Genomic DNA, 26,167 nt, shown 5'->3' on the forward strand with positions numbered 1-26,167 from the left:
CAACAAAAAAAAACTTTTTTTTTTAATATAAAACTATTTTTTCAAGTATTATTATTTATTTGCGTATACATATAATTAAGTCAAAACATATTCAAACAAAAATATGATAATTATATTTCAAAGTAACGTCGGTAAACATCACGTGACAGCAGGAGCCAATCCCGTTTTGTTTTCTTCACACCCGGGAAGAAACCAACGTTCAAATTTCGGCTCTTCATTTTGACGCAACTGTGAAAAGAGACGGTTAACGTTTGTAAAAAGCCAAAATAGGTAAGATTTTTGATTGATAAACCTATTTAACGTCGTTAGTTCGAAACTATCGAATCCAAACGTTAACAGAGGCTTTCTTAAACTCTACAAGGCGATAATGCTGCCGACCGGTGATGTGCAAGGCTGTCTTCGTAAGCTGGAAAGTCTCTTACGAATTGTGAAATATCCTGACCCTGTGGACTACAGTGGGTAAGATTCTAACGTTTGATAATAGTTGGGAGTAATAAGACCAATATCGGTAGAATAAGTGGCGGTTCTACATTAAATTACTTCCAGGGCGAGACCACCTCCAAGCGCCACTGAACATAGGCTGCTTTCAAAATGGGGTGTGAAGATAGATCCAAATACTGATGTTTTCATCCATCCATTAGCTGCATCGCTTATCCTCAGTAGGGTCGCGGGGGTGCTGGAGCCCATCCCAGCTATCTTCGGGCAGTGGGCAGGGGACACCCTGAACTGGTTGCCAGCCAGCTGCAGAGCACACGGGGACAGACAACTCACTCGCTCATTCACACCTAGGGACAATTTGGACCGGCCAATTCACCTGAAATGCATGTTTTTGGAACGTGGGAGGAAACCGGAGTGCCCTGAGGAAACCCACACAAGCACGTGGAGAACATGCAAACTCCACACAGGAGGTTTGATCTCATGACCTCAGAACTGTGTCGCACACACACTAACCACTGCCGCCGTGCTGCCCCTGATGTTTTCAATTCTAGGCAAATACTTGATCAGTTCTATACTATTCTCCGGGGATTCATCCTTTGCTATTGCACCAATTTTCTCTGCATAACTAGCGCACCTCCTCTCTCTGTCTTTCTCACCTAGTGCGCTCCACAACCCTCTAAATCTAAGGCTTGGTTCACGCTGCAGAGACTAATGCTCAATGTCGATATTTTAGTGAAATCCAATATTTTTGTGAGATTATTCACATTTCCAACTAAATGCGACTTGTATTTGAGCTTCTGTCTGAACGCCATAAGTTTCCAGCATGCCCAGAAGAGGGCGTGTGACGTCACAGACAATGCATCCAGTGTTTGCGGAAGTACTCATGGATCTTGAAATATTTTAGAACACTGCCCGGTTCTGATTAGATCCCTTGAGTTGGTCCTGTACAGAGTTGTCCCCACAAATGCTAATTTAATTAAAATCTTCGCTTTCCCTCCATTGAATGCTGTCTGTGTTTTTATCCGCCATGGTTGTTTATTTCTCTGCTTCCTCTCGCCTTGTTGAACACAGAATAGTGACGTCTGTCGCATATTATTGTCATGCAGGTCACATGATTACATCTTGACCATTCACACAGCACTTGCGTTCCTAAACATCAGGTGTTTATTGGATTTAGGACCCCATGTGAAAGTGGCCTGGGTTTGGTCTGAAAAGATTGGATATGTGTTGTCCATACGAACGTTTACTCATCGGATCCAGGTCGTCTTTGTGCAAAAACATCCAATTTTCCTGCAGAGTGTGAACCAAGCTGATGTGACTGGCACCCCTTTATGACTACTTGACTAGCCTTTCTACCTACCTATGCCACTGTCTGGCCTGCTGCATCCAGCCTGCAAGGCAAAAGAGTGGGCGACAAACAGTTTTGGACAGCCAGATCGATGCACTAACCCCTACTAGAAGCAAAAAATGACAGAGGCAAACGGGAAGCACAATGTGGATTTTTCTTTAACAACAGAAAAGGACCGTGTCATTTGTGTGGTGACATGATATGCTACTGTGGCAACACCACAAAATTACATTAATTCAAGAAAAAAGCTTACCCTGAAGAGAGCTGCAACCAAAAAATGTAAACGTGTTACCGTTCCCGTACAAAAAAACAGTTTATCCGTCATAACTATGGCAACAGGACCAAAAGGGTTTCTTTCTGACTCGTTGACATTGATGTACAGTATTTGTATTTTTGTTGCATTGCACTTTTTGTTTTGACGCTTTTTGTTCTGAAACGGAAATATACACATATTTTTTTGTACTACTGTAGTTGTCTAATTGTTTAATTTTAAAAATACAGTAGTAGTTTATTTCCTATAATTTCTGTCCTGTGTTTGTTTTAAATATAAACCAACTCATGGGTGGAAGAGTTCTGTTTTTCATTTTTTTATCTAAGCTAAAAGTATCGAGTGATACTTCCCTGTATCTACTTGGACCGGATTGATACCAAAATCGCTAGTATCGCCCACCACTAATGGAGGACTAATACATGAGCAACAATTTATAAGCTGTGTTGAAGTCTGAATTTTGGCTCAGCTGTGAGGGAACTAGAACTTATTTCACTTTGTTTTTTTTCTACTTTTAATGATTTTTTTCATATACATTTTAGCTGCTGTTTCATACAAACAAAAGCATGTCAGAAAAGCATGTTGTTGCTGTCATGTGTTAAAGACTGGTATCCACTTTTTTGTCCTAAAAAATATATAAATATGTAATTTTCAATTATCCTTGGTTCGCCATAATTTCATAATGGTGCGATTATACAGAATCTGAGATCGTTAAAAACATCAGTGCAACAAAATGGGAGTTAGGCCTAAATATAATGCATTCTATTCCAGGACTGCGTGAGTATAGTCTAAGCCTTAGAATAACTGTAGACTCTAAGGTTACAGCATTTTCTAAATGTGTGTTATTTACTCACAACTGTAATTATCTTGGTATGAAAGACATTAGAAAACATACAACATGCCAATACCACACATTTATGCAAGAAAGCTATTTTAATGGTATTATGAATAACAAGAGTATGAGTATGGATGTTAAGAGAGCACTGTATCAGAGCGTGATTGTGACGACTGTGTTGTATGGTGCAGAGACTTGGAGCCTGAACTCAGATTTGAGAATGAAATTAAATGTTTTTGAGATGTAGAAGTGATTGAGGAGTATGTTAGGAGTGACAAGATTGGATAGATTGAGAAAGGAAATTGTGAGAGACAGAACTGGAGTAGTAGTGGAACTGAGCATGCGTGTGGATAAGAGAGTACTCGGTTGGTTTGGATGCATGGAGAGGATGGATGAGGAGCGAATGTTGAAGAGGATCTACAGAGCAGGAGTAAATGGAAGGAGACCAAAAGGAAGGCCGCGATTGACGTAGATGGATGGTGTTATGAGTGCACTGGAGGAAAGAGGTCTAAATGTAGTGGGATCTAAAGCTCTTGTTGGTGATCGGAATAAGTGGAGAGGTGTTGTGAAAGGATAGTGGGATGTGTTCTAAGTGATGGGTTGGACACCTATATGATGCGGCAGGGGTAAACCAGTGAAAGCTGTCGGGCCCTGCTTTTGAACAGTAGAGTGTGTTGTGTCACCCTGACCCAAGTGACAAGGCCGCTTTCTTGTGTCCCCTTTTATCTGGAGGGACGAAAGCATGACCAACTTGGGTGCCGGGGTGCTTAACTTGTTTGGGTGTTTGGGCATTTGGGTTGGCCATGGGCATTTTTTGTGTGTTCTTTGCTACTTTGTTTTACCTTTTTCTTTTCTTTGTTTTGTGTATGTGTTTGCGTTTGTCTTGCAAGGGATATGACCAGGGTGGATATTTTTTTTTTTTAAAAGAAGACAATACCATAAAATATAAATTATGTTATGGCATAATCTATAAAGTTTTTGTTGACCTTTGGAAAAATATAAATGATGATTTCAACACTATTTTAAATTTCGAGGTTCAAGCTAACCAACATGTCATAACGCTTACCCAATAGGTTTAAATTACGAAGAGACCGTTTTATACGATCAGCAATTCTTTGAAATATATGTGTGGGGGGATTCTGTTGCCAGATGCCTCCTCCTATATGCTTTAGTGTACGTGGCCTGACAAAATAGACAGCGCCATTCAATCATCTTTACTATCCCCAACAAACTTGTTTGATTGCCTACCGAGTTCTTGCTTTCAAAGGAGCCCCACCCCAGACATGAATGTCCTCAAATGCGCCTGTTTAAAAATCAACCGTCAATTGAAACTAAATGCATTTTTATTTCAGTGCTAGTACTGTAATTTTTTGTGGAGGTTTGGCTGAAAGGGTCTCTGGGTCTGGACTAGGGGCACGGTCAGACAGTTGGGGAGCCCTTTTCCATAGCAATGTACATGTGCCATTTAGAGTGATTAACTGATTGGACATTGTCTACATTTTCGAGTACTTTGATTTAAAATTAATAGAATTTAAAAAAAATAACATTAACCCATGTCTCTTTTTCAAAATGCACCATTTACAGTTTTAGATATATTGCACAGGGAGCTCAAATAGAATATTACAATTATTATTATTGTTCTTATAAGTAATATTATTCTATACTCCACTCCTTTTCAGGCATTGTTATGAGTTAAATTATATTTACAGGTGTTCACTAGGAATTTAACTGCGTGAAATAAATGAATGAAAAAAAAAGAAAATGCATTTGAATAGATTAAAAAAAACTCACATTTACAAGAAAACAATCTTGAAATTTTTCAATGTTTAAGGTATCAAATCTGCTGGAATTACACTAATACACTCATAGAGATGTGCCACACTTGTGACATCGGAAGCCACGCCCTCATCAATCAACACTGAAAGAATGAATGAATGAATGGATAAAAAACTTTATTTTGATCATTATAAAATAAAAACAGGACAAAAACAATGACTCAACAACAAAAATAATGTGAACATAACATGTTCGAAAAGGGGTAGTAAGAAGCAGACGCTTCTTTTCCCTACCCCTTAATTAAATTTTACAGCTAGCTCTTCTTTTGTGTCTAAATATAACAAAATCTCACGGATATACATATTACATAGGTCAGCCATCTATCATTATAATAATAACCATGATCACATATTTTATACACTAATCATTGTAGTACCCATCTATTAACGTTATAATGCTACTAGTCACTAGATATCATTGTGACACCAATGATAACAATAGCAATGATAACAGTTATGATATAATAATAGTAACAATAACAACACTACTGGCAGTTCTTTATACCTAGCCACTCCTTTGCACATCTGTTCTCCTCTGCACTATCGTACTACAGTGTTATTGTTACTGTATAGAGACTTGTTTACCTGACTGCCCATTTTGCACATCTGGTTAGCTGCTCCTCTTGCACTCTTGCACTCTTTGCACTACTGTATAATACTATACATAGCCATAATTATTTAGTATATTATTAGTACTTCAATACTCCAACTCAATACAACATTTTATTTATATCAGTACATTCAAGGAAACTGCGGGTCAGATGTATCGACATTTCGTTCTGTATACACGTGTACTAGAATGACAATAAAGTATATCTGAATCTGAACTATAGTTGCAAATGCAGTATTTCCAATCTCTAGTATTACTCATACCCCATTTTCTTCATCTCTGTATTCTGCCAATATTGTTTTTTTGTATCTGGATTTAATTTTGTTTTGGTATTTGCATGAGCAAATTAGTCTGACTAAGTCCATTCTTAATACAGTGCATCGTCCAGTTAGAGGAGAGCATTGGGTTTTTAAAGCAGCTGCCCCGCTTCATAGCCGTTGTAGCAAAGTTTAGGTGTGAAGTTTGAAGATTGTTACAATAACTTTGTTTTATTTTTTACCATAGTATCTCTGTATCGTGCCCATATAACAAGATATTGTAGTTGGTTAGCTATATAGTGATAGATAAAACTAGGTGCTTCGAGACCGCCTAGGGATTTTTTTTCCCCGTTTAGGTGAAAGGGGTAATGATTGCTTCTTATTCCAGTAGAATATTATGATAGCAGGGATTTGAACCAGTGTGATAAATATAACCTTTTAGTTATTAGAGTGAATACATACAAACTGAAAGGATCTTCTAAAATACAATATGTATGATTAGGTGATGGGTAAATAATTTCCCAAAGCCAAGCTTACTTAAAATAACGAACAAGACAATTAACCTCAAAGGTTTTTTTCCTGCATCTAGGGAAACATTAACTGCTTCTTTATCTTGTCGCTGACTAATGCTACCGTAATCAAGTTTAAAACCCTTTTATGGTTGTGAGTGGGGCTGCACCATTTTGGGAATAAACCTAATTGCCATTTTTTCAGACCAGTATTGCAATTTTGATGAGATTTTGGATTTTAAAAGGAAAGTGTATTTTCTGTGCTGGTTTTGTTTTTTTGTGAGTACTTGGATGCATGACCTACCAGTACATACACTTTTCCATGTGTGGGGTCGATAATTAGTGGGGAAAATAATAAAGTACTCATGGCATCATGTTACACATGTTTTATGAGGAATACTTGGAATATAACTGTTTTACAACTTTTTATTTTTAAAGATTTTGAAGAATAACAAACCATGGGTACATTTGATCCCATTTAGGCACCCATTGGTTGATACTAGTGACATGCTTTAACCTGTATGATGTCGACAGTCACTGGTCCTTTTGGAGTCTCCAAATGGCCAATTTTGAAAACGCTCCATCGTACCCTAAAAAAAGAAATCAGCAAAATACTTATGTCTAGTTTTCCAGATCAAATTTGACCTAGGATCAGGTAGAGCTTAATGCATTTCTAATAGTTGTTTTCCAGCTAAAATGCCCATGCTACACTCATCTTGCATGTGATTGCAAAAAATAAATTCAGGCGAGAATAAATGCCTACTATTTCTGTGTGTTCCAACTTCGGTTGCTCATGTTAGTAGCACTTGCAGTGATTATTTCAGTTTGGGACAAAACTTCAGAGTGTTACCTGTCAAGAGAGCAAGGCTGTCCAGATTCTCCAAACAGTTCAACAACAGAGTTCAATTTACTTTGGGTGCTTCTTGGATTGAGATTTTACGTGAATTTTACAGGATTATTATTAAGAGGGGAAATTTAGGTAAACAGCGCCCTCTTCTGGGGATCATTGTTAGGGTTTGCTGTTTATAAATCCTTGGGAAAAAACGCTGCAGTGTTATGCGATTACACAATCGCACTACATCAAATCCCAATGTCGATTAGATTTTAGTTAATCGTGCAGACCTAGTTGTTACTTTAATGCCTACATTTAACAAACGGTGTGATCAATAAAATATTTTCTCAAATCTAAAAGTGATGGCCTTCAAATTAATAAATGTTTTATATTACTCAAAATGCATTTGAAAGTTATTTATTTATGTTGTGTGTGTGTGTGTGTTGAAGTTTATGTATGCCATTTTTTCCAGTTATTTCTTTTTACTCATGCTATTTCACAACAGTCTTTCCAAAGGAGATCCCTCAGCGTTTTTGCCGATTTTGAGCTTCAGTCTTATGACATTCTCTCCACCTTTTGCTGAGCAATTAGTGGGAGCTGGACTGGAGCTGTCTGGCAAAACTGACATGAGATTCACTGACACACTCTATAAGGTACCGTACTCTGGCACACACATTTCATCTGTTTCTTTTCCTTGGGTTGTTATTTCTGATGGCAATGGTGAAACTGAAAAATAAAATTGTATCAATGCATTGGGTGACTTAATTGCAGTGACAGGACTTGTTCTCAACTTTGTACATTTTACGTAACTATTCCATTTTTTTTTCTCTTCAGTGTTATTAAAACGCAATTTAAATAAATCATTATTTAAACATATTACATTTAAAATATGTCTATTATCAGAGCAGTTAACTAGGAACATTTTTGTCAAAAGGGTCCTTGAAGCCTTGACTCCTGTGATTTAAAACCCAAGTGTGTAATATTTGACCACTAGATGGCATTGTATAGTCTTATGTGAACGAAAACCAGTGCCAAGTGCACAGAGCAGAGGCAAGATATCAGACAAACATGGCGGTGACTTCTAAGTAGGGATTCCACTCGGTAAAAGAAATACAAATTTTGTGAACCATTATTTTTTTACTGATATTTACATTGGTATGATAGTTCATGTATTTTTGCCTAGTATTCAAATTGTTTTTTTTTTTTTACTGAAAGAGTTTTGTGTACAACTAGGAGGCACTAAATGTTACACACTGTCCCTTTAAGTGTCATTGGCTTTGGTATCCAGAGAACCAAACTCTATTACAATATTACTACTACTAACACTCACACACCTACCGCACAACCACAGGTCAAAAAAATGCTCTTGGCACAATACATCAACTATTAAGTACTATAGTTAAAAAGATGACAGGAAAATCATATTTTTGTACCACAATGTTAAAATATTGTAATACTGCATTCACCTGTCTAAAGTACTTAATTTGTTTTAAAATGTCAACTAATGTGTCACATAATAATTGCATTTATTTTGCCTGCATAGACTCTAAGCTTGAGCTTTGCAGGTTTTAGAGTAGGGGTTGGCAACCCAAAATGTGGAACGAGCCATATTGGATAAGAAACAATAATAAAAAATGTTTGCACGTGCAGAAAATGTAAAGCTTTATTTACGCCTTTTAAGGAAACCAACACATACTGTTTCTATATGATGTAAATATCTATATTCATTAGAAAACATTAATGTTTGTTCTCCCACAGAGACTGTATACTTTTCCATTTAAAAACATTTTGAAATAACCACTAGGGAACCAGTAAGGAGTGTCAAAGAGTTGCATGCAGCCTATTGATGACTAGCAGTTAAGGGAAATTTGGTCATGTCCTCTTGTACGTCTCTCTGCCCACTATGGTGTTCATAGCCCTTGAATTAATTATTTGATTGATTGACATTTCTATTTATTTTCTATTGTTCCTCAAATACATGGTCACAATGAGTTCAAAATCGACAACTTTGATAAACAATTGAGAAAACAAGAGGGGAAAAAAAGCATTGCCATACTCTGCATATGCTTAATAACTCAAAACTCCCAAAAAGAGAAGGAATGTGTGTACTCGCCTCCGTAGTGTAATCCGTGTCTTATGGGAGCCTTGATGATACAATAATGGGAAGCGGCAAGTTCTGAAATATACCGTGTATTAATTTTCTTTGTTTGGAAAACCGTTCAGAATATCCCTAAAATAAAATATGCAAGAGAGAATAACAACAATACAATGATGAAAGTGTCTATTTTCTACATCTTTCTATCTTTTTTTCAAGGTTTTGCGAGATGTATTCCACTATAAACCAATACTCTCCAAGCAACAGTTCCTTCAGAAGGGTTTTGTGCAAAGAAAGATTTCTACCGTTTGCGACATCATTGACTTGGTCCTGAAGAAACACAAGGAACTAAAGAAGGTACAGCATATACGTTCGGAGATGTGTTGTCTTACATTGTTTTCTTTGTGTTGTGTATTTCAAAAAATTGGATAATAATGCATTTTAGAGTTAAATGGATCTTAAGAGAACTTAAGTGTCTGCCATTTAATAAGGAATGATAAAAAGGTTAATACAATCAATTTATTTCTTTTTCTGTATATTTATATTGTAGTTTAATCATAGTGTACTGAAGTTTATTACAGTTGAGTTTATCAGACATGCTGTACTGGTCAAAGGTAAGGTCTCTTTGTATACAAGCAAAGTTGAATAATTGTTACATACAATTTGACAACAAACTCAGGTAAAATCTAATTACTTGGCTGAAGTAGGAGGACATTTCTCCTAAATTGTTTATTGCATTAAAAACACCCCTGCAAGGACGCCCCCCCCCCCCCTCTTCTCCCATTTTCTAATAAGGAATCGTATTGATGCTTGGAATTTTTCAAAATGCTTGAATTTTAATCTTGTGATTTCAAAGTTTGAAAAACACTGGAGTATTGGGTAAAGTGCTTGTAAATGCTTGAAAGTGTTGCCATGTTTCTTGGTAGTCTGACTCGATAGACCACACATTAAAGTTAAATATATTCTTATGCCAGCAAATTAATTGGAAAGAAATAGTAGCATAGATGAAGGGTGGCATTAGCTTAGGAGGTAGAGCGCTCATCTTGGGATCAAGAGGTCGCATGTTCGATTCCCGGCTCCTCCATGTTATATGTCGAAGTGTCCTTGGGCAAGACACTGAATCCCTAATGCCCCCAACAAGCAGGTAGGCGCCTTGCATGGCTGACATATCTATTGGTGTGTGAGTGTGTGAATGGGTAAGTGTGAAGCACATTGTAAAGCGCTTTGGGAGGTCTTCATTGACTTGAAAAGCGCTATATAAAAACAGACAATTTACCATGACCAGTTTAGATTCACAGTAGCTTAGTTCACACATAAGTTAAACTTTAGAATAAAGGACTTTCCTTGACTTGAATCCACCTTAAATACCTCGTTACTGGTGGTGGGATCAATGATGCCAAATTAAATTACTTTTTAATAACATTTAATGATAAATATCATTACTAACACTATACTATAATAATGTATTTTTCTCCTTTGAATGGTCCTGGAGAAATCAGACAATAGGCTTTGAAAGTCCTTAAAAAGTGCTAGAATTTGGGCATGAAAAAACTACTGTCCAATTTTGTCTCTGAGCAATATTTTATTGGATTGTACTGAGTTTGATGTGTGTTCTAGCCCACCGAGAGAAATCCCATCTTGCACAAGAACACAAAAGGAGTCGACTATGCAAAAGACAGTAAGCCAGATACTGTAAGTACACAAAGATAACAATATGTTATGTTAAGCACATCTAGTAGTTATGCAAATGGACCTTCTCAAATACCACACACAGTTCATGTTGTGTAATGAAATCATACACAAACATTTGACAAATAAAGAGTCGAAATGTACAGAAAGTACAGAATGTTACTATGTTGACAAGTAAATTTTAAAATACCCTGCTTATTAAAATTAAAATGTGGATTAAGCTTCAGGACAATTTAAAGAATTGGGACAAACATTTCCCACCAGTAACAGTCAAAGATTTGGTTAAATTATGTATTATTTCTGGAGGTCAGTATTTGGGGTGGAAATATTCCAGAAAATTATGTTATGGATTCAGAAAATGACTAGGGGTTTTAACACCGGTGAAAAACATATTGGGCGTAAAGCTACTTACAAAAAATTCACACTACAGATTGTGATGCTCAAATGTGTATTTATTTACCAAATCAGTTTTTTATGTACTCTGTTCACATTACAAAAACAAATTTTAATTGTATTATGTGTTTATTATTTAGACTTTATCTTGGTACTAACATAAAGCATTGTTTCAGGTTTGTGACCGGCACTTTGTTGTAAATCATTTGCAACAAGATGACCAATTTTCATGCCACAACAAAGTGCAGCCACTGCTCGATGATGGATACAGATCAAATTCTCCTGATAATGAGAGCACAAGTCAAACAGAAGAGAACCAAGAAGATCCTGACATTCATCATGTAAGAAATGTGTGTATGTGTGTTCATATCACTTAAAATTCTCCAGAAAACAAGACACAAAAGAAACCTATAAAAACACAAACATTGTTCTTTCGTATTAGCAATTAGAATTAAGTATATCAGATTGCAGTGTTTCAGTAGTGTAGTGGTTAGCACATTTGCCTGACACGCAAAAAGTCCATGGTGCCAGACCGGGTGGAGAGGGATGGGCGCCACCAGGCTGCACTTGCCCAAGGCACTCCACAGGTAATTGTGCCTATACAACCCTAATGGTAGTGGGATACAACCAACCAACCAACCAACCAACTAATTACTATATTTTTTGCACTATAAGGTGCACCGGGTTCCAAGGCGAAATCCCCCAAACATAGTTTTTTGTTATATATTTTCCATACATAAGGCGCACCAGACTATAAGGCGCTACAGTGGGAACGTCAACAAAACGGTCAGATGGTTCAGTCAAACTTATTAACCCCTTAATATTCCGACAGCTTGCAAAGAAGCTAATGCGTGTCTCAGACATGTACGGACACAGTGTCTGTACGATGTCACCAATCACTCAAATGCGTCATTCCACATATCATTAGGACGGTTAAACTCTTGGGACTCAAGAAATGCCAAACATTTCTTAGTTTCTATCTTCTTTTTCCACTGGCAACTGTGTGGACAGCAAAGTAAGAACTTCATTGTGCAGGGAAACTTGGTTTTTTACTGTGCATATGACAATAAACACATTGAATTGAATTTAAAAATAGACTCATCACAGAAACATCAAGATCACTGTGAAACAAGATATAGCTCACCAAAGTCGTTTTGCAGCCATCACATTCAATAATAATACATAACCTTGGTCCTCTTACAACCGTTAGTGTAGTGAATCCAACCGTGTCATATATTTACATACTCCAAAACACACAATAATGCTGACAAATAAAAGGAAAAAATCAGCTAAAAAGCATCTATGAATTGTTGGACGTTGCTTGTTGCTAGCTGTCTGTTTAGCCCCATAATTCCTGTTTACAAATACAGACTAGTAAAAAAAGAATGTTCTCCAGGCCGTAGAGCTCCTGCACCTCCGAATAACTTTAGCCAACAGTGACCGATTCAAATGATGATTGAAACATTGGTTAGGAAATGAAACGCCGCTGTATATATATATATATATATATATATATATATATATATATACTGGACTGTCTCAGAAAATTAGAATATTGTGATAAAGTTCTTTATTTTCTGTAATGCAATTAAAAAAACAAAAATGTCATACATTCTGGATTCATTACACATCAACTGAACTATTTCAAGCCTTTTATTATTTGAATATTGCTGATTTTGGCTTACAGCTGAAAAAAACTCAAAAATCCTATCTCAAAATATTAGAATACTTCCTCAGACCAAGTAAAAAAATAATTTTATAACAGCAAAACTAAATCAAACATTTGAAAATGTCCATTGATGCACTCAGTACTTGGTTGGGAATCCTTTTGCACGGATTACTGCATCAATCCGGCGTGGCATGGAGGCAATCAGCCTGTGGCATTGCTGAGGTGTTATTGATGCCCAGGATGCTTCGATAGCGGCCTTCAGCTCATTTGCATTTGTAGGTCTGGTGTCTTTCATCTTCTTCTTAACTATACCCCACAAATTCTCGATGGGGTTCAGGTCAGGGGAATTAGCAGGCCAATCAAGGACAGTGATGCCATGGTCAGTGCACCAGTTACTGGTGGTTTTGGCACTGTGGGCAGGTGCCAGATCATGCTGGAAAATAAAATCCTCATCTCCATAGAGCTTTTCAGCAGATGGAAACATGTAGTGCTCTAAAATCTCTTGGTACACAGTTGCATTTACTCTGGACTTGATGAAACACAGTGGATCAACAACAGCAGCTGACATGGCTCCCCAAACCATTGCTGACTGTGGGAACTTCACACTGGATTTCAAGCAACTTGGATTTTGCTCCTCACCAGCCTTTCTCCAGACTCTGGCGCCTTGACTTCCAAATGAAATGCAAAACTTGCTTTCGTCTGAAAAGAGGACTTTGGACCACTCTGCAACTGTCCAGTGCTTCTTCTCCATAGCCCAAGTCAGACGCTTCTTCCGTTGTCTTGAGTTCAGAAGTGGCTTGACCATGGGAATACGGCTATTGTAGCCCATTTCCCGGACACGTCTGTGAACTGTGGCTTTTGATACCTGGACTCCAGCTTCAGCCCACTGTCTTTGAAGCTCCCCCAAATTCTGGAAGCGGCTCTTAGTCACAATTTTGTTAAGGCTGCGGTCATCTCTCTTGGTTGTGCAGCGTTTCCGGCCACATTTTCCCTTCCAACAGACTTTTGGTGGATATGCTTTGAAACTGCACTGCTCTTTGAGAATTTTCCTTTTGTGTCTTACCCTCCTGATGGAGGGTATCAATGATGGTCCTCTGGACAGCAGTTAGATCAGCAGTCTTCCCCATACTTGTGATTTAGTTTACTGAACCAAGCTAAGTGTTTTTAAGGCTCAGGAAACCCTCGCAAGGTGTTTCGAGTTAATTAGATGATTCAGGTGATTAGTTGAATAGCCTACTTGTATACTTTTTCATGATATTCTAATATTTTGAGATAGGATTTTTGGTTTTCTTAAGCTGTATGCCAAATTGAGCAATATTAAAATAATAAAAGGCTTGAAATAGTTCAGTTGATGTGTAATGAATCCAGAATGTATGACATTTTTGTTTTTTTAATTGCATTACAGAAAATAAAGAACTTTATCACAATATTCTAATTTTCTGAGACAGTCCAGTATATATATATCCCCAGCATGCACTGCGGAGTACTTCTCCTATGGGGGTAAATCTAGTCGGCGGTTGCTTGCCTTAGTTGCAAGACCTTGCGACTCAATATTGATCCATATAAAAGGCGCACTGTATTATAAGGCGCATGCTCACCTTATGAAAAAAAAGGGGTTTTAAGTGCGCCTTATAGTTGTGAAAATACTGTATATTATATAGCAGATAAGCACAGTAATATTTGAGAAATGAAATGAGTTTTTTTTTTATTTTTAGAAATACATAATTACATAAACAGATGTTGGGTGGGTTATTTGTTTTTTGTTCAAGAATTAGTGTCAAAGTTTTGTCTGTCTACCTACCTACCTACCTAACTGTATCTCTAGTTTGTGGATTTTTATATGGGCAAAGCACACACACAAACACACTAACCACTAATTAACAAAAGGCTAAGGTATAAGCTTTTAACAGCCTACCGCTATTCCATTTTTCTTGCAGGAAAGATATTCAAAATCAGAAAGATAAAACTGAACTCCACCTCACAAAAAGGAATTGGGGAATAAAAACACAATTTCCATTGAAGACATATAAATATACCGCTAGCCACTCCTATAACATATACTTACCCAAAGGAACTCTTGATAAATAAATCCTCTTTAGCATATTTATCGAAAAATGTATAGTATAGGTGGCACTTTGGAAGACTGGTTCACGCTTCCGCCTCCATGAGCGGAGTTTGCATGTTCCCCCACGTGCCTGTGAGGGTTTTCTCCTGCACTCTGAATTCATCCCACATTTTAAAATCCATTATGGCTGGTCGATTGGCAGGTCTAAATATTCCCTATGAGTGGGTATAGGAATGATTGTCTGTCTCTGTGTCCCCAGGTCAAGGCGTCCCCTGCCCACTTCCCGAAGACTGCTGGGATGGACTCCACCCCCCCCTCGACGCTAGTGAGAATAAGCGGCTCAAAAAATGAATGATGGACATATAGTATATAATCTTTTTATTTATATAAATATAATATATAATAATATAAAACAGCACGGTGGCCTTGGGGGTATGGCGCCCGCCCCGAGACTGGGAGGTTGTGGTTCAAGCCTCGGCCGAGTCATACTTAAGACTTAAACATTGGTACCCGTTGCCTTCCTGCTTGGCATTCAGCATTAGGGGTTGGAATTGGGGGGTTTGGTCACCTAATGACTCCCAACACCCCAGTTGGGTTGAGCAAGGGGGCTGGGAATCCCCTCCTCTGAATCAATCTCCCAAAAACAGTCAGAAATGACTCTAGCCACCTCCCTCTAGGGGGATATGGCTGTGGTATATATATATTTATATAAATTGGGAACATTTTTAAGGTTTTCATCTGAATCATTTAAAAAACGAATAACTTTTGAGGTGGCACAATGGCTTTTCAATGTTGTACCAGAATATTGGACAATGAGTTCTGGGTTCCCCTTTGATGATCAGTGTCTGCTCTGTATATTATCTTTAGGAGCTGACGTATACTTGCTTTATATACTAATAATCAAGATTTAAGTTTGATTTTCAAAACAGTTTGTAAGGTCTTCAGGGGCACAATCTTTACAGTTCTTCTGTAATCAAAATAATCCTTTTTATATTGCTTCTATATGATCTTCCTCAAATCTCTTTACAATAACTTAAACAAGACCACATTAATAACTACATTATAGGGGGAGTCAAATATATGTTTTAATCTACTCATCACTGCAATGTTCTTTGCTAATTTGGATTGTATACCATATATATAGTGTCCAGCTAATATGGAGAATAACTTATACTCTACAAGCTTTATTGGCATTTCAATATGATTTTGGGATTTCCCAAATACAGTAACCTATTTTTATATGTTTAATGATTTTTTTATCAAGCCATTCATCTGGCACGCTCAGAACGCGACAGTTCAAAGATTCTGAGGAGATATGCCTTCAGTCCCTTATATTTATCCAGTTCAGGAGGTGATGTGATGAAGCTCACCGCTCTGGCTGCAGTTGAGCTCCCCAGAGCAGACACCACGTGGTAATAGCGAGAGTCATCATCAGTGATTCCGCGCAGGGCGAATTGAGCCTCTGCTTGTGCGAACCATGTTGCCGCCGATGACTCCCAGAACTCGGGGAGCATGAGAACTGGCGCGTATGCCATGTCGGTATGCTCAGTATTATGCACGGCCTCGGAAACTTCCACGAGACTAATGTCGGGGTCACCAATGTAGCGGGCAGAGACGGGAGTTGTAGGCGGAGTGTCAAACAAAGGTGCCAACGAAAGCTGCTTTAATGATTGAAATTCAAGATGGCGGCGCCCCTGTTCAGCTGCGGCTACATCGGCTCGCTACAGTTTTTTACACTTCGGCCAAAAGACCCAGTCTTCAACTCAGTTTTGACGGCGCACAAAGTCAACTCAAACTGCAGATTAATATACGATCGCAGTTTTTGTTGCTGGATATGCGATCATCCAGGCATCAAGCGCTCGGTGCTACGACCACTTGGGAGTGTTTATTTAGCCACGGACTGCTACATCAACAAGACCCAGCGGCCTACAAAGCAGCGAAGCAAAATGGCAAGACAGCGGCGTGACCGCCGGACGAGGAAGCGAGGTTGTCGGGCCGGGCTAACAGCTAGGCTAAAGGCTAAACCCTTCAAAACACCTCTCCCATCCATTTTCCTCTCCAACGTTCGCTCTCTGGACAATAAACTGGACCATTTACAACTGGAAGTAACATCGAACCGTGAGATGACGAACTGCTGCGGTAAAATTCTAACGAAGACATGGTTAATCTTATCTGACGCTCAAGGAAACGGTGCGGGTCAGATGTATCGACATTTCGTTCTGTATACACGTGTACACGAATGACAATAAAGTAAAACTGAATCTGAATCATTGACCTTGTTAAGCTCTATGGTCATTTTTGCCTGTAGTTCCTGTAAATTTGCACTCAAACCTTTTGTTATGGTGTCATCAACAAATAGAATATATTTTAATGGTAATGATGCATTACACAAGTCATTTATATACAATGCAACAATCTAATATGTGAATAAATCTACTTCTAACTCATTATGTACAATGTCATCTTGTTTTTCAGTCTTACAATACAGAGCAAAAGATTTCTGCCATGGAAGCCAAAATCGAGAGTCTTCTTTCTGGTTTGGAAAGGCTCAGTGCCCTGGAAGCCCGTCTGGAGGTCCTGGAGAAAAGGACTAGCAAAGAAAAGGTAGGGTGACATTTCAATTTTAGTTTTCTTCAAGGTAACAGTTTATTTAGTATCGCGTGCAATCAGGTGAATACTTAGCCTATATACTTTTAGCAGGGGTCTCCAATGTGGTGCCCGCATGCACCTGGGTGAAAATTCTATTCAAATTATATTTTTATTGGTTGACTGAGGGGCGGCACAGCAGCGCAGTGATTAGCCTGTGTGCGGCACAGTTGTGAGGTCATGAGATTGAATCTTCCTGTGTGGAGTTTGCATGTTCTCCCCGTGCTTGCGTGGGTTTCCTCCGGTTTCCTCCCACATTCCAAAAACATGCAGGTCAGGTTAATTGGCTGGTCAAAATTGTCCCTAGGTGTGAATGAGCAAGCAAATAGTCTGTCCCTGTGTGCCCTGCGATTGGCTGGCAACCAGTTCAGGGTGTCTTCTGCCCACTGCCCGGAGATAGCTGGGATGGGATGGGATGTTTTTATATACCTTTTTATACCAGTTGCTTCTAAGCGTAATTTTATTTCCTGCACTATTTATTTTTCGTTTAAGTCAAAAATAAGGCATCCTAGTGGTGTTAACATTCAAATGTATTTACTTTAAAAGCTTTCAGAGAGCTATTAAAGTTTTATTTGAATTCATAACAAATATTCTTTGTTTCATTTCGCATTATTGAAAACTCCTTACGACAATTTTTAAGCTTTTACAGCAAATGAATATTGATTCCAAATATCGGTTATAAGCCTCCTCTCAATACTAATAATACTAATAAGCTGAGTTCAGACAAGTGGTGAGCCATACGAGATATAATTGTTTCTGAATCCTTTTGGTTGAGTTCCACTTAACCTTTTTTCTCATTGCGTGTCACGGTTTCACTTAAGTCGTACCTGTTCTGTCATACTATGTATCATATTTTTACAGAAGGAAGAGGAATTGACAATATCAAGAGAGAGCTGGGAAAATCTAAATGGTAGAATTCTATTATTGGAAACCAAATTGGAACTTGGCCAAGCAAAGGTAGGATGCTTACCTTTAGTTTTGGCTGTGGGACGGGTGTTGAAGACAAGTTTTTGAGCTTCATAATTATGCTGAGCAATAAGTTGTTAAGTAACTGGAGTAAAGAAAATCAGAGGTATTCTGTTGATTTTAGATTGATGTTTCTTTTCAGTTCACTATGCCATTCTCTGTTATTTATACGAGCACTGTCCCTGTGTTTCTGTTATAGCAAAGTGTTCCTTCACAGCATAAGTCATCTGCTCCGCTCCACTCTTTGAGCTCCATATCTGATGATTCAAAGGTGAGACCATACTCTCATACTTGATTTTTCATGGAGCCATGTATTCTGGTTAAAATGAATGCGAACGGTCATAAGGAATGCTCCATATGTACACCTTAATCGAAAGGCTGAATCTGAAAGGAATTTTATTCCGAATAAAACAAGTCAAAAAACAATGTTAACGTTAGAGTAGGAAGAAACATAAGTTGATCAAATCCTCCTATTTGTTCAAATATTTTATGTTTTGGCCAGATAGACGCACACAAAAACAAAATATTCTATGATATCAAACCAAAAAAATAATAAGTGTTTGTCAATTTAACTCGTTATAAAAAACAATGCATAGAAATGTATGCTATAAATCTGCAAATATGTACGCTACTCTTTTCATACCACCTTATTTGAAGATCATATTAAATTTGGACTTATCATACAAAACAACAAAGGAAAAGCAATACATTTTAATTTGTGTAGATTTTTTTTATCCACAAAATAAATAATCAAAACTGTAAACAAACCCACTTTTCAAAATGCTGTCAACAAATTTGTTATTGGGTGTTAAATTTGGGAATATGTTAAACATTGCCTATATGAAAATGATATTTGCTCCAGAATTTGCCCCTTGGGTAGAGTAAAACATGTCAATATTATTATTTTTCTTTTTACCTTATTTATTTTCGGATTATTTTTCTCTGTATTTCTCTATTCCCCTGAAAAATGACTTAGTTTCATGACGAAACAGTCAAACACTACAAAGTTGAGACTTTCATGTAAATTTTGTTTGTTCAAAATATAGTATATAAAAAAAAATGTAACATTCTTTTATAAAAACTGTCTGGGCGCCCTCTGCGGGCCCAAAGCAATACTACAATTCCCAGTGTCACAAGGAAATGGTGTGCACTCTAATATGCATCAATTTAACGATCTTATTAGCTCATAAATCATGCGATACAACAAATCGATGATCCAATTAGTCGCCAACGCTGAATGTGATATTTTTACCCTCCTAAATATGATTGCTGCCATTGATTCCATTAAGTGTTGAAGTGGTCTTTTGTTTTACACACAGAATGTTTTTATCCTTTCATTATTTATTTTTCCAGGATGATATGCAAGACAGACTAGAAAGGATCACCCAAATGTAAGTGACGAGTTCATAAAAGCATCATCAGAGACGTGTTACCTGACTTTAGTTTGTAAACCTTCAAGCCTGAGTCATGTATTTTTTTCCAGTTAATAGTATTCTTTAATCAATTCACGAAAGGTAGTGCTTATGAATCAATGTTTCAATGTAAAATAAAAAACCTGACCGGTTTTTCAACTTCTACAGGATGAAGAGTACATCAACTCTAATAAAGAATACAGTCTCGTCGAGAACACCTTGTGAATAGATAAGTGAAACCTTTTGCGAGTTAGAAATTGACAGAAGCCACTCTGTTCATCAAGTCTAGCTTCTTTTTAGTTTGGGATTTGGTCAGAACGGAAAAAATATTTGTTTTTTGTAATGGGAAAATACTGTCGTTGTTTACAAAACTGGTACTTATGTTTTGGGTCATATTTTTGTTATGTTCTGAAGTCTACAGAGCCGTGTTATAACGTTATATCGCTAATACAATAAAGTATTTATTTACCTCTTAACTGGCCTTTTTGTTTACTGTTTTTTTACAACCCATTGAAGAACTGATCCAATGACGTCTGCTTTTGCTGGCTTTTGACAATCTGTCAAAAATGCGCGAGGCAGAGGTCATCATAATGAGCGATAGCTTAACCTTTCAACATTTTTCTGGGTCTTTTCTTTTCCGCAAATTCTGAGACTTCATGGACAGACCACCGATTATTGCAGACTGCAGACTACACCATCCCCTGATCTAAAACCTACACGAGGACAAGGAAAAAAAAATCGAAAACTTCAACATGAAGAAACCTTGAGAGGGGTCGCACATGAGGTAATTCCCCTTCCACAATGACCAGGCTGCAAGGGATGTTCCAATATCAAATAATTCACAGATATTGTCAACATCAAATATAGGTCATTCATAAGCTAGAGAATTAAGAAAAATGTAATGATAAACACAAACATGAATTAAGCTTAAAGTTTTAAAAAGTAAATTTAAAATGAACTTAAATATCTGGATAGTTTGAGCTGAGAAAGAGCTAAACAAAATTTGATACCGATTTCTATTCAAAAATTAGGGGTGCACGTTATACACGAGTGGGCATCCTACACAAATAAACAAGTAAAGCACTAACTCTACTTACAAATGTCTCTACATACAAAAGTACTAGATGGAAAAAGTACCTGAACGGGAAAATATTGCCTCTAGTTACAAAGGCGTTTCAGGATACAAAGTCAAAAATACAGTACAGTACGCACTGCCATTAGCTGCTCCCAGAGTTCTACCCGGCAACTGTTGCAAATGCTACAAAGAGCTATCATTCATCACAGACCTTACGAAACGGCATACAGAAAATTGAACTAGAAGAAAAGAAGAGGAAGAGAATTTTTCTGGCCATTGAAACAAAGCAAGAGATACAAAGAGGAAGATGCAGCCAGGTGTAGGTTGTGGTTTGCAATAATCTGTGGTCTGTGCAGCCTTTTGAGACTCCTTGTGATGTCTTGACTATTGAGAAAGTGGTTGTTGGTTGGGTAATTTTCTATTATCATTCTCTTGATAGATTTCCTTTGTTTTGAATCCATGCATACATTGTATTTACATTTTTTTTCCTTCACTCTTCAGTAATGTTTCTAAATTACTTAAGATTTCCTGATATACGTTTATCATATACAGGGTTGGGTAGGGTTCCTTTAACTGGATTACTTACAATTACTTTTGGATTACTCCAATATCAAACATGCTAATAAAAGACAAAATAAACTAAATATGAATAAAATTACTCAATTTTGTGCAGGCTTGGGAAGTAACGGAATACATGGAACGGTAAAAATTATGTTGGCAAGCTGTTTGGATTTATTTTCATTTTGTTTCTGTCGCATTTTATGTTAGTTTGGCCGGAGATCAAAGAGATCAAAGCCAGGAGAGAAAGCTTACCACGTGTTGTGAGTCATCATTTTATTCATATTTAGTTTCTTTTGTCTTGGAGTAATCCAAAAGTAATTGAAAGTAATCAAGTTAAAGTAACCCTACCCAACCCTGATCATATATTGGATGGGTTTTCTATAGTGTAGCACATAGATGAGTATAATGTATAATAAAGGGGGATTCATATGTTTAATAATCCTTTTCCATTGCAAATGTTTTTTTTTTCCTTGTGCTAAATCCTTAAAATTCCCTTACATGAAACTGATTTCTGTATATGTACTGAATAAAGATGATCTACATCATACATGTTATTTGTTTTTTCACACTATTTGGCACCCTGTGTTTGGTAAAACAGAGAGGACCATAACAGAATACTTATGAAGTCACAACAAAGAGTTCTTAAGAGTTTGGAGTGCTCATTGCATCCAATTTTTCCCGATTGTTGGAATCGATTACCGTAAATTCCGGACTTTAAGCCGTTACTTTCTTCCCAAATGTTCAACCCTGCGGCTTATTCAGTGATGGGGCCAATGTATGTATTTTTTCTAACAGCCCCCAGCAGCGTTCGAGTACAAAAGGTAACATTTAGACCGGTGGAATTATATGCGAGTGTGTTGCCAGCGTGTTTTTGAATAAAGGAGCGTAGGACGACGTCTATATGGCAAAGTCTCTTTCCCATACTGGGGAAGACGACTTTAATGACGTCAGTTATAAGGAGGAAGATGAGCACGGTTAACCATGATTTTTACAAATACCGTATTTTTTTAACAAAACCGTTTCCTTGTGTTGCGAGCGTGTTCCGAGTAGCGTTTCGCTACCCTTCACAGACACGGTTTGGGATGAAAGTTATAATATTATTATTAAAGCTTTGAAAGCTCTCTCGGTGTACCGTCTTTCTTTGTAAATATGTGTTACCATGTATAATATGTATTTGCAACTGTATATTTTTGTAATGTATTTAATTTAGAGACTTATTCTGATATGTTTTCCATGGGCGAATGAAAATGAAAGAAGCGAATACAACGGGGGCTGATGGGAAGTGGAGTAAAGGTGAGACGTGTTTGTGGGCGCAGCGGACAATAGTGGATATATATTTTTACCACCCTTTGGAAATATACATTTTTTTTTTCCTTGGATTACTTTCAACGGGACCCGGACTCTGCAGGTCTGCGTCATATCTTAAGTACCGGTATCATTCAACGTTCAATTTGCCGGCTGTTGTTTTTGGACTGTGTACTTCATATTCAGTTACATTTGCGGGACTCAAAGTCGAGTTTGGGTTAATTTCGTGATTGTGTTACATGTTTTAATGTGGGCACATGCGGCTTATATACAGGTGCGGCTTGTGTAAGTACAAAAGCGGTTATCCTCTTAAAATGTGGTGGGTGCGGCTTATAAGCAGGTGCGCTCTATAGTCCGGAATTTACGGTACAAGAAAGATCAGCTCCTTGAATATACCAGCTCAGTAGCTTAGATGGTAAGGCGCCCGCTTTGAGACTGGGAGGTCGCTGGTTCGTGCCTCGGCCGAGTCATACCTAAGACTTGTAACATTGGTAAAATGGCGGCGCCCTCTGTTGGCTGCGGCTGCATCGGCTCGCTAGAACAGGTCAGGTGTATCGACATTTCGTTCTGTGTACATTGTTACAAAGAATGACAATACAAAGGAAATTATTATTATTACATTGGAGGATGGCAGTGGCGCGCTGTGCATTTCATACCTAGGCCTTCAGTGATGTCCTACTTAGTCCGGCTTGAATAAATATCCATTCAAATTCCAGAATTTTGGAGTCACATTGCCTTAGTCTATTTTCCAGAGCATTTAAATATCAATAAAAATGAGTCTGCAAATGTATCATAATAATGCAAATATTAACAAATAACAGATTTCAAAATCGATTGTCCTGAAAGTTGTACCTCCTAATGCGATCTTGCTTCTCTTGAAAGGTACGTCTTGAAAATGGCTTTGGAACTGGTCATCAAATTCAGTTGCAGTGGGTTAAAATTTTAACGTTTTTAACTTAAAAAGCTATGATGCGACTTTGTTGATCTGTATAGCACTGCTTTTGCTTAGCTCCAAACTCGTTCTTTATGTTAATTTTTCGCGTTGAACATGGTAAATGCTTAATGGTCTGCATTTCTATAGCGCTTTTTAAGTCAATGAAGACCTCCCAAAGCGCTTTACAATTTGTTTCACTCACCCATTCACACACACACACACTCACACCATTAGGGAGTCAGCCGGGCAACGCGCCGACCTGCTTATTTGGGGCATTAGGGATTCAGTGTCTTGCCGAAGGACACTTCGACATATAACACGGAGGAGCCGGGAATCAAACCCGGGACCTCATAATCCCGAGACGAGCACTCTACCTCCTTAGCTAATGCCGAACATCTGATCTCACTGGCGCCATCTTGGGATCTAATTGGTTATTGCAAAATTCGACAGTGTGACACATTTGTTATCTAACATATCTCCACTACGTCTGACCATTTTCATTTTTTTAAATAGACATTTGAAAGCAATGCAGGGGTCGGGTACCTTTTTGACCCAAAGAGCCATGGAAGCATTTTTTTTAAAGAGCCACACCATCATTTTTAAGTTAAAAATCCAAGCAGAGGGTGTTTGGCGAGAGAGAGAAGGGAGCGTGCTGTGTATAGACATCCACCCACCACTACTGCTTACCCTATCTGGCTGCTTAGCTGGTGATTTTGGGTGTTTACAGTTTATTCTGTGGCTTCTCATCTGAAACTGTCTCAACAGTGAACATGGATTGTTTACGTACTTCAAGATGTGCACATTCTACAAGTTTGCTGTATATATCTCTTGAGACGGATTCACTCATAAAAAGAGTCACTTGGCCCCGCAAGGCATACGTTCCCGGCCTCTGCTATATAGTCACAAAAAGATTGTTTGCTATGTATGTACTACACACCTGACAGGTTTTGCAGCAAAATGACATAAGCGGAGACAGTTTAATGCTGTTTATTCACGCCGCAGGTCTCTTTTAGGAACCGTCCATAAATGTCTGAATATGGTGTGATCTGTAGGAAAAAAATACTTAATCATAATAAATACATTTTAAAAGTATCTATTGTTAATTCAAATCTTAAATGCTGCTGCAAGGCTTTTAACTAAGACATTACCTCGATTTTAGCTAACCTGCAATGGCTCCCTGTTAGCTTAAGATGTAATTTGAAGGTTTTGTTGGTATTATACAAATTCATGCATGGACTTGCTCCCTAATATCTTTCAGATTTAATTTCACCCTATGTTCCGCTCCAGAGCCTTTGTTCTGAAAATGCTGGTCTAGTGATCCCAAGAGCCAAGAAGAGATACGCAGGTTTAAGAGCGTTTACCATTCGGGCCCTGGTGCTGCGGAATGCTATTGCAAACTACAGATTACACCATCTCATACACCAGGGCCTTGATGTCTGGTCAGCAAATCCACGAGTCCTGTTATCAAAATTTCCTAGACAACATATTATGCATTCTGAACAGCCTACCCTGACATTGAACTAAAGCCCAGTCAGTGAATATCTTTATTGCATTAAACTGAGTCAATCGTATAAAATCCTTTATAGTCAAATTTATAAAATCCTTTACCATGCACCAACTTCTATATAGCTGGTTCTATGTTTCTTTTATCTTATTCTTCTCTATTACAGTAATCCCTCGGTTATCGCGGTTATTGGGGACCAACACCACAAAAGTGAAAATCTGTGAAGTAGCGACGCCCCTTCAAAATTGCTAAAAAAAAAAAAAAAAAAAAGATACTTTTTTTTAAATTTATTTCATTTTATTATTATTATTATTTAGACCTGGTTAATTGGGGACCAAAACCACCCGTGAAAAGTGAAAATCCGCAAAGTAGTGACGCCCCTTCAAAAATCCTTAAAAATAATAAAAATATTATTATTATTTTATTTTATTATTATTAATTTTTAGACCTGGTTAATGGGGACCAAAACCACCCGCGAAAAGTGAAAATCCACGAAGTAGCGACGCCCCTTCAAAAATCCTTAAATAATAAAAATATTATTATTATTTTATTTTATTATTATTAATTTTTAGACCCGGTTAATGGGGACCAAAACCACCTGCCAAAAGTGAAAATCAGCGAAGTAGCGACGCCCCTTCAAAAATGCTTAAAAAAATAAAAATTATTATTATAATTATTAGTATCATTATTATTTTTTTTTTTGGGATTATTATTTTTTAGACCCGGTTAATGGGGACCAAAACCACCCGCCAAACATGAAAATCTGCGAAGTAGCGACACCCCTTCAAAAATGCTAAAAAAAACAAAAACACTTTTTTAAAAAAATATATTATTTTATTTTATTATTATTATTTTTTAGACCCGCGAAGCTCAGAACCCGCGAACGTGTAACCGCGAAGTAGCGAGGTCCCACTGTACATG

The 26,167-nt window shown here is 37.6% G+C and overlaps 1 protein-coding gene across 1 annotated transcript; it reads left to right on the forward strand.

The window, feature by feature from the left end:
- The first annotated feature begins 153 nt into the window (after nucleotides 1–153).
- Nucleotides 154–20,356, forward strand: cep44 (centrosomal protein 44). The gene is made up of 11 exons (XM_088343039.1): nucleotides 154–270; nucleotides 362–459; nucleotides 7,438–7,585; nucleotides 9,247–9,384; nucleotides 10,645–10,719; nucleotides 11,286–11,441; nucleotides 17,325–17,447; nucleotides 18,351–18,446; nucleotides 18,655–18,726; nucleotides 19,809–19,846; nucleotides 20,036–20,356. The coding sequence occupies exons 2-11, from the start codon at nucleotides 368–370 to the stop codon at nucleotides 20,094–20,096; spliced, it is 999 nt and encodes a 332-aa protein (XP_088199165.1). The 5' UTR covers nucleotides 154–270; nucleotides 362–367; the 3' UTR covers nucleotides 20,097–20,356.
- Nucleotides 20,357–26,167: the final 5,811 nt, after the last annotated feature.

The sequence above is a fragment of the Urocampus carinirostris genome, chromosome 8 (genome assembly GCF_059441175.1).
Source record: "Urocampus carinirostris isolate Australia breed hairy pipefish chromosome 8, RoL_Ucar_1.0, whole genome shotgun sequence".
In the NCBI taxonomy this organism is placed as follows: domain Eukaryota; kingdom Metazoa; phylum Chordata; class Actinopteri; order Syngnathiformes; family Syngnathidae; genus Urocampus; species Urocampus carinirostris.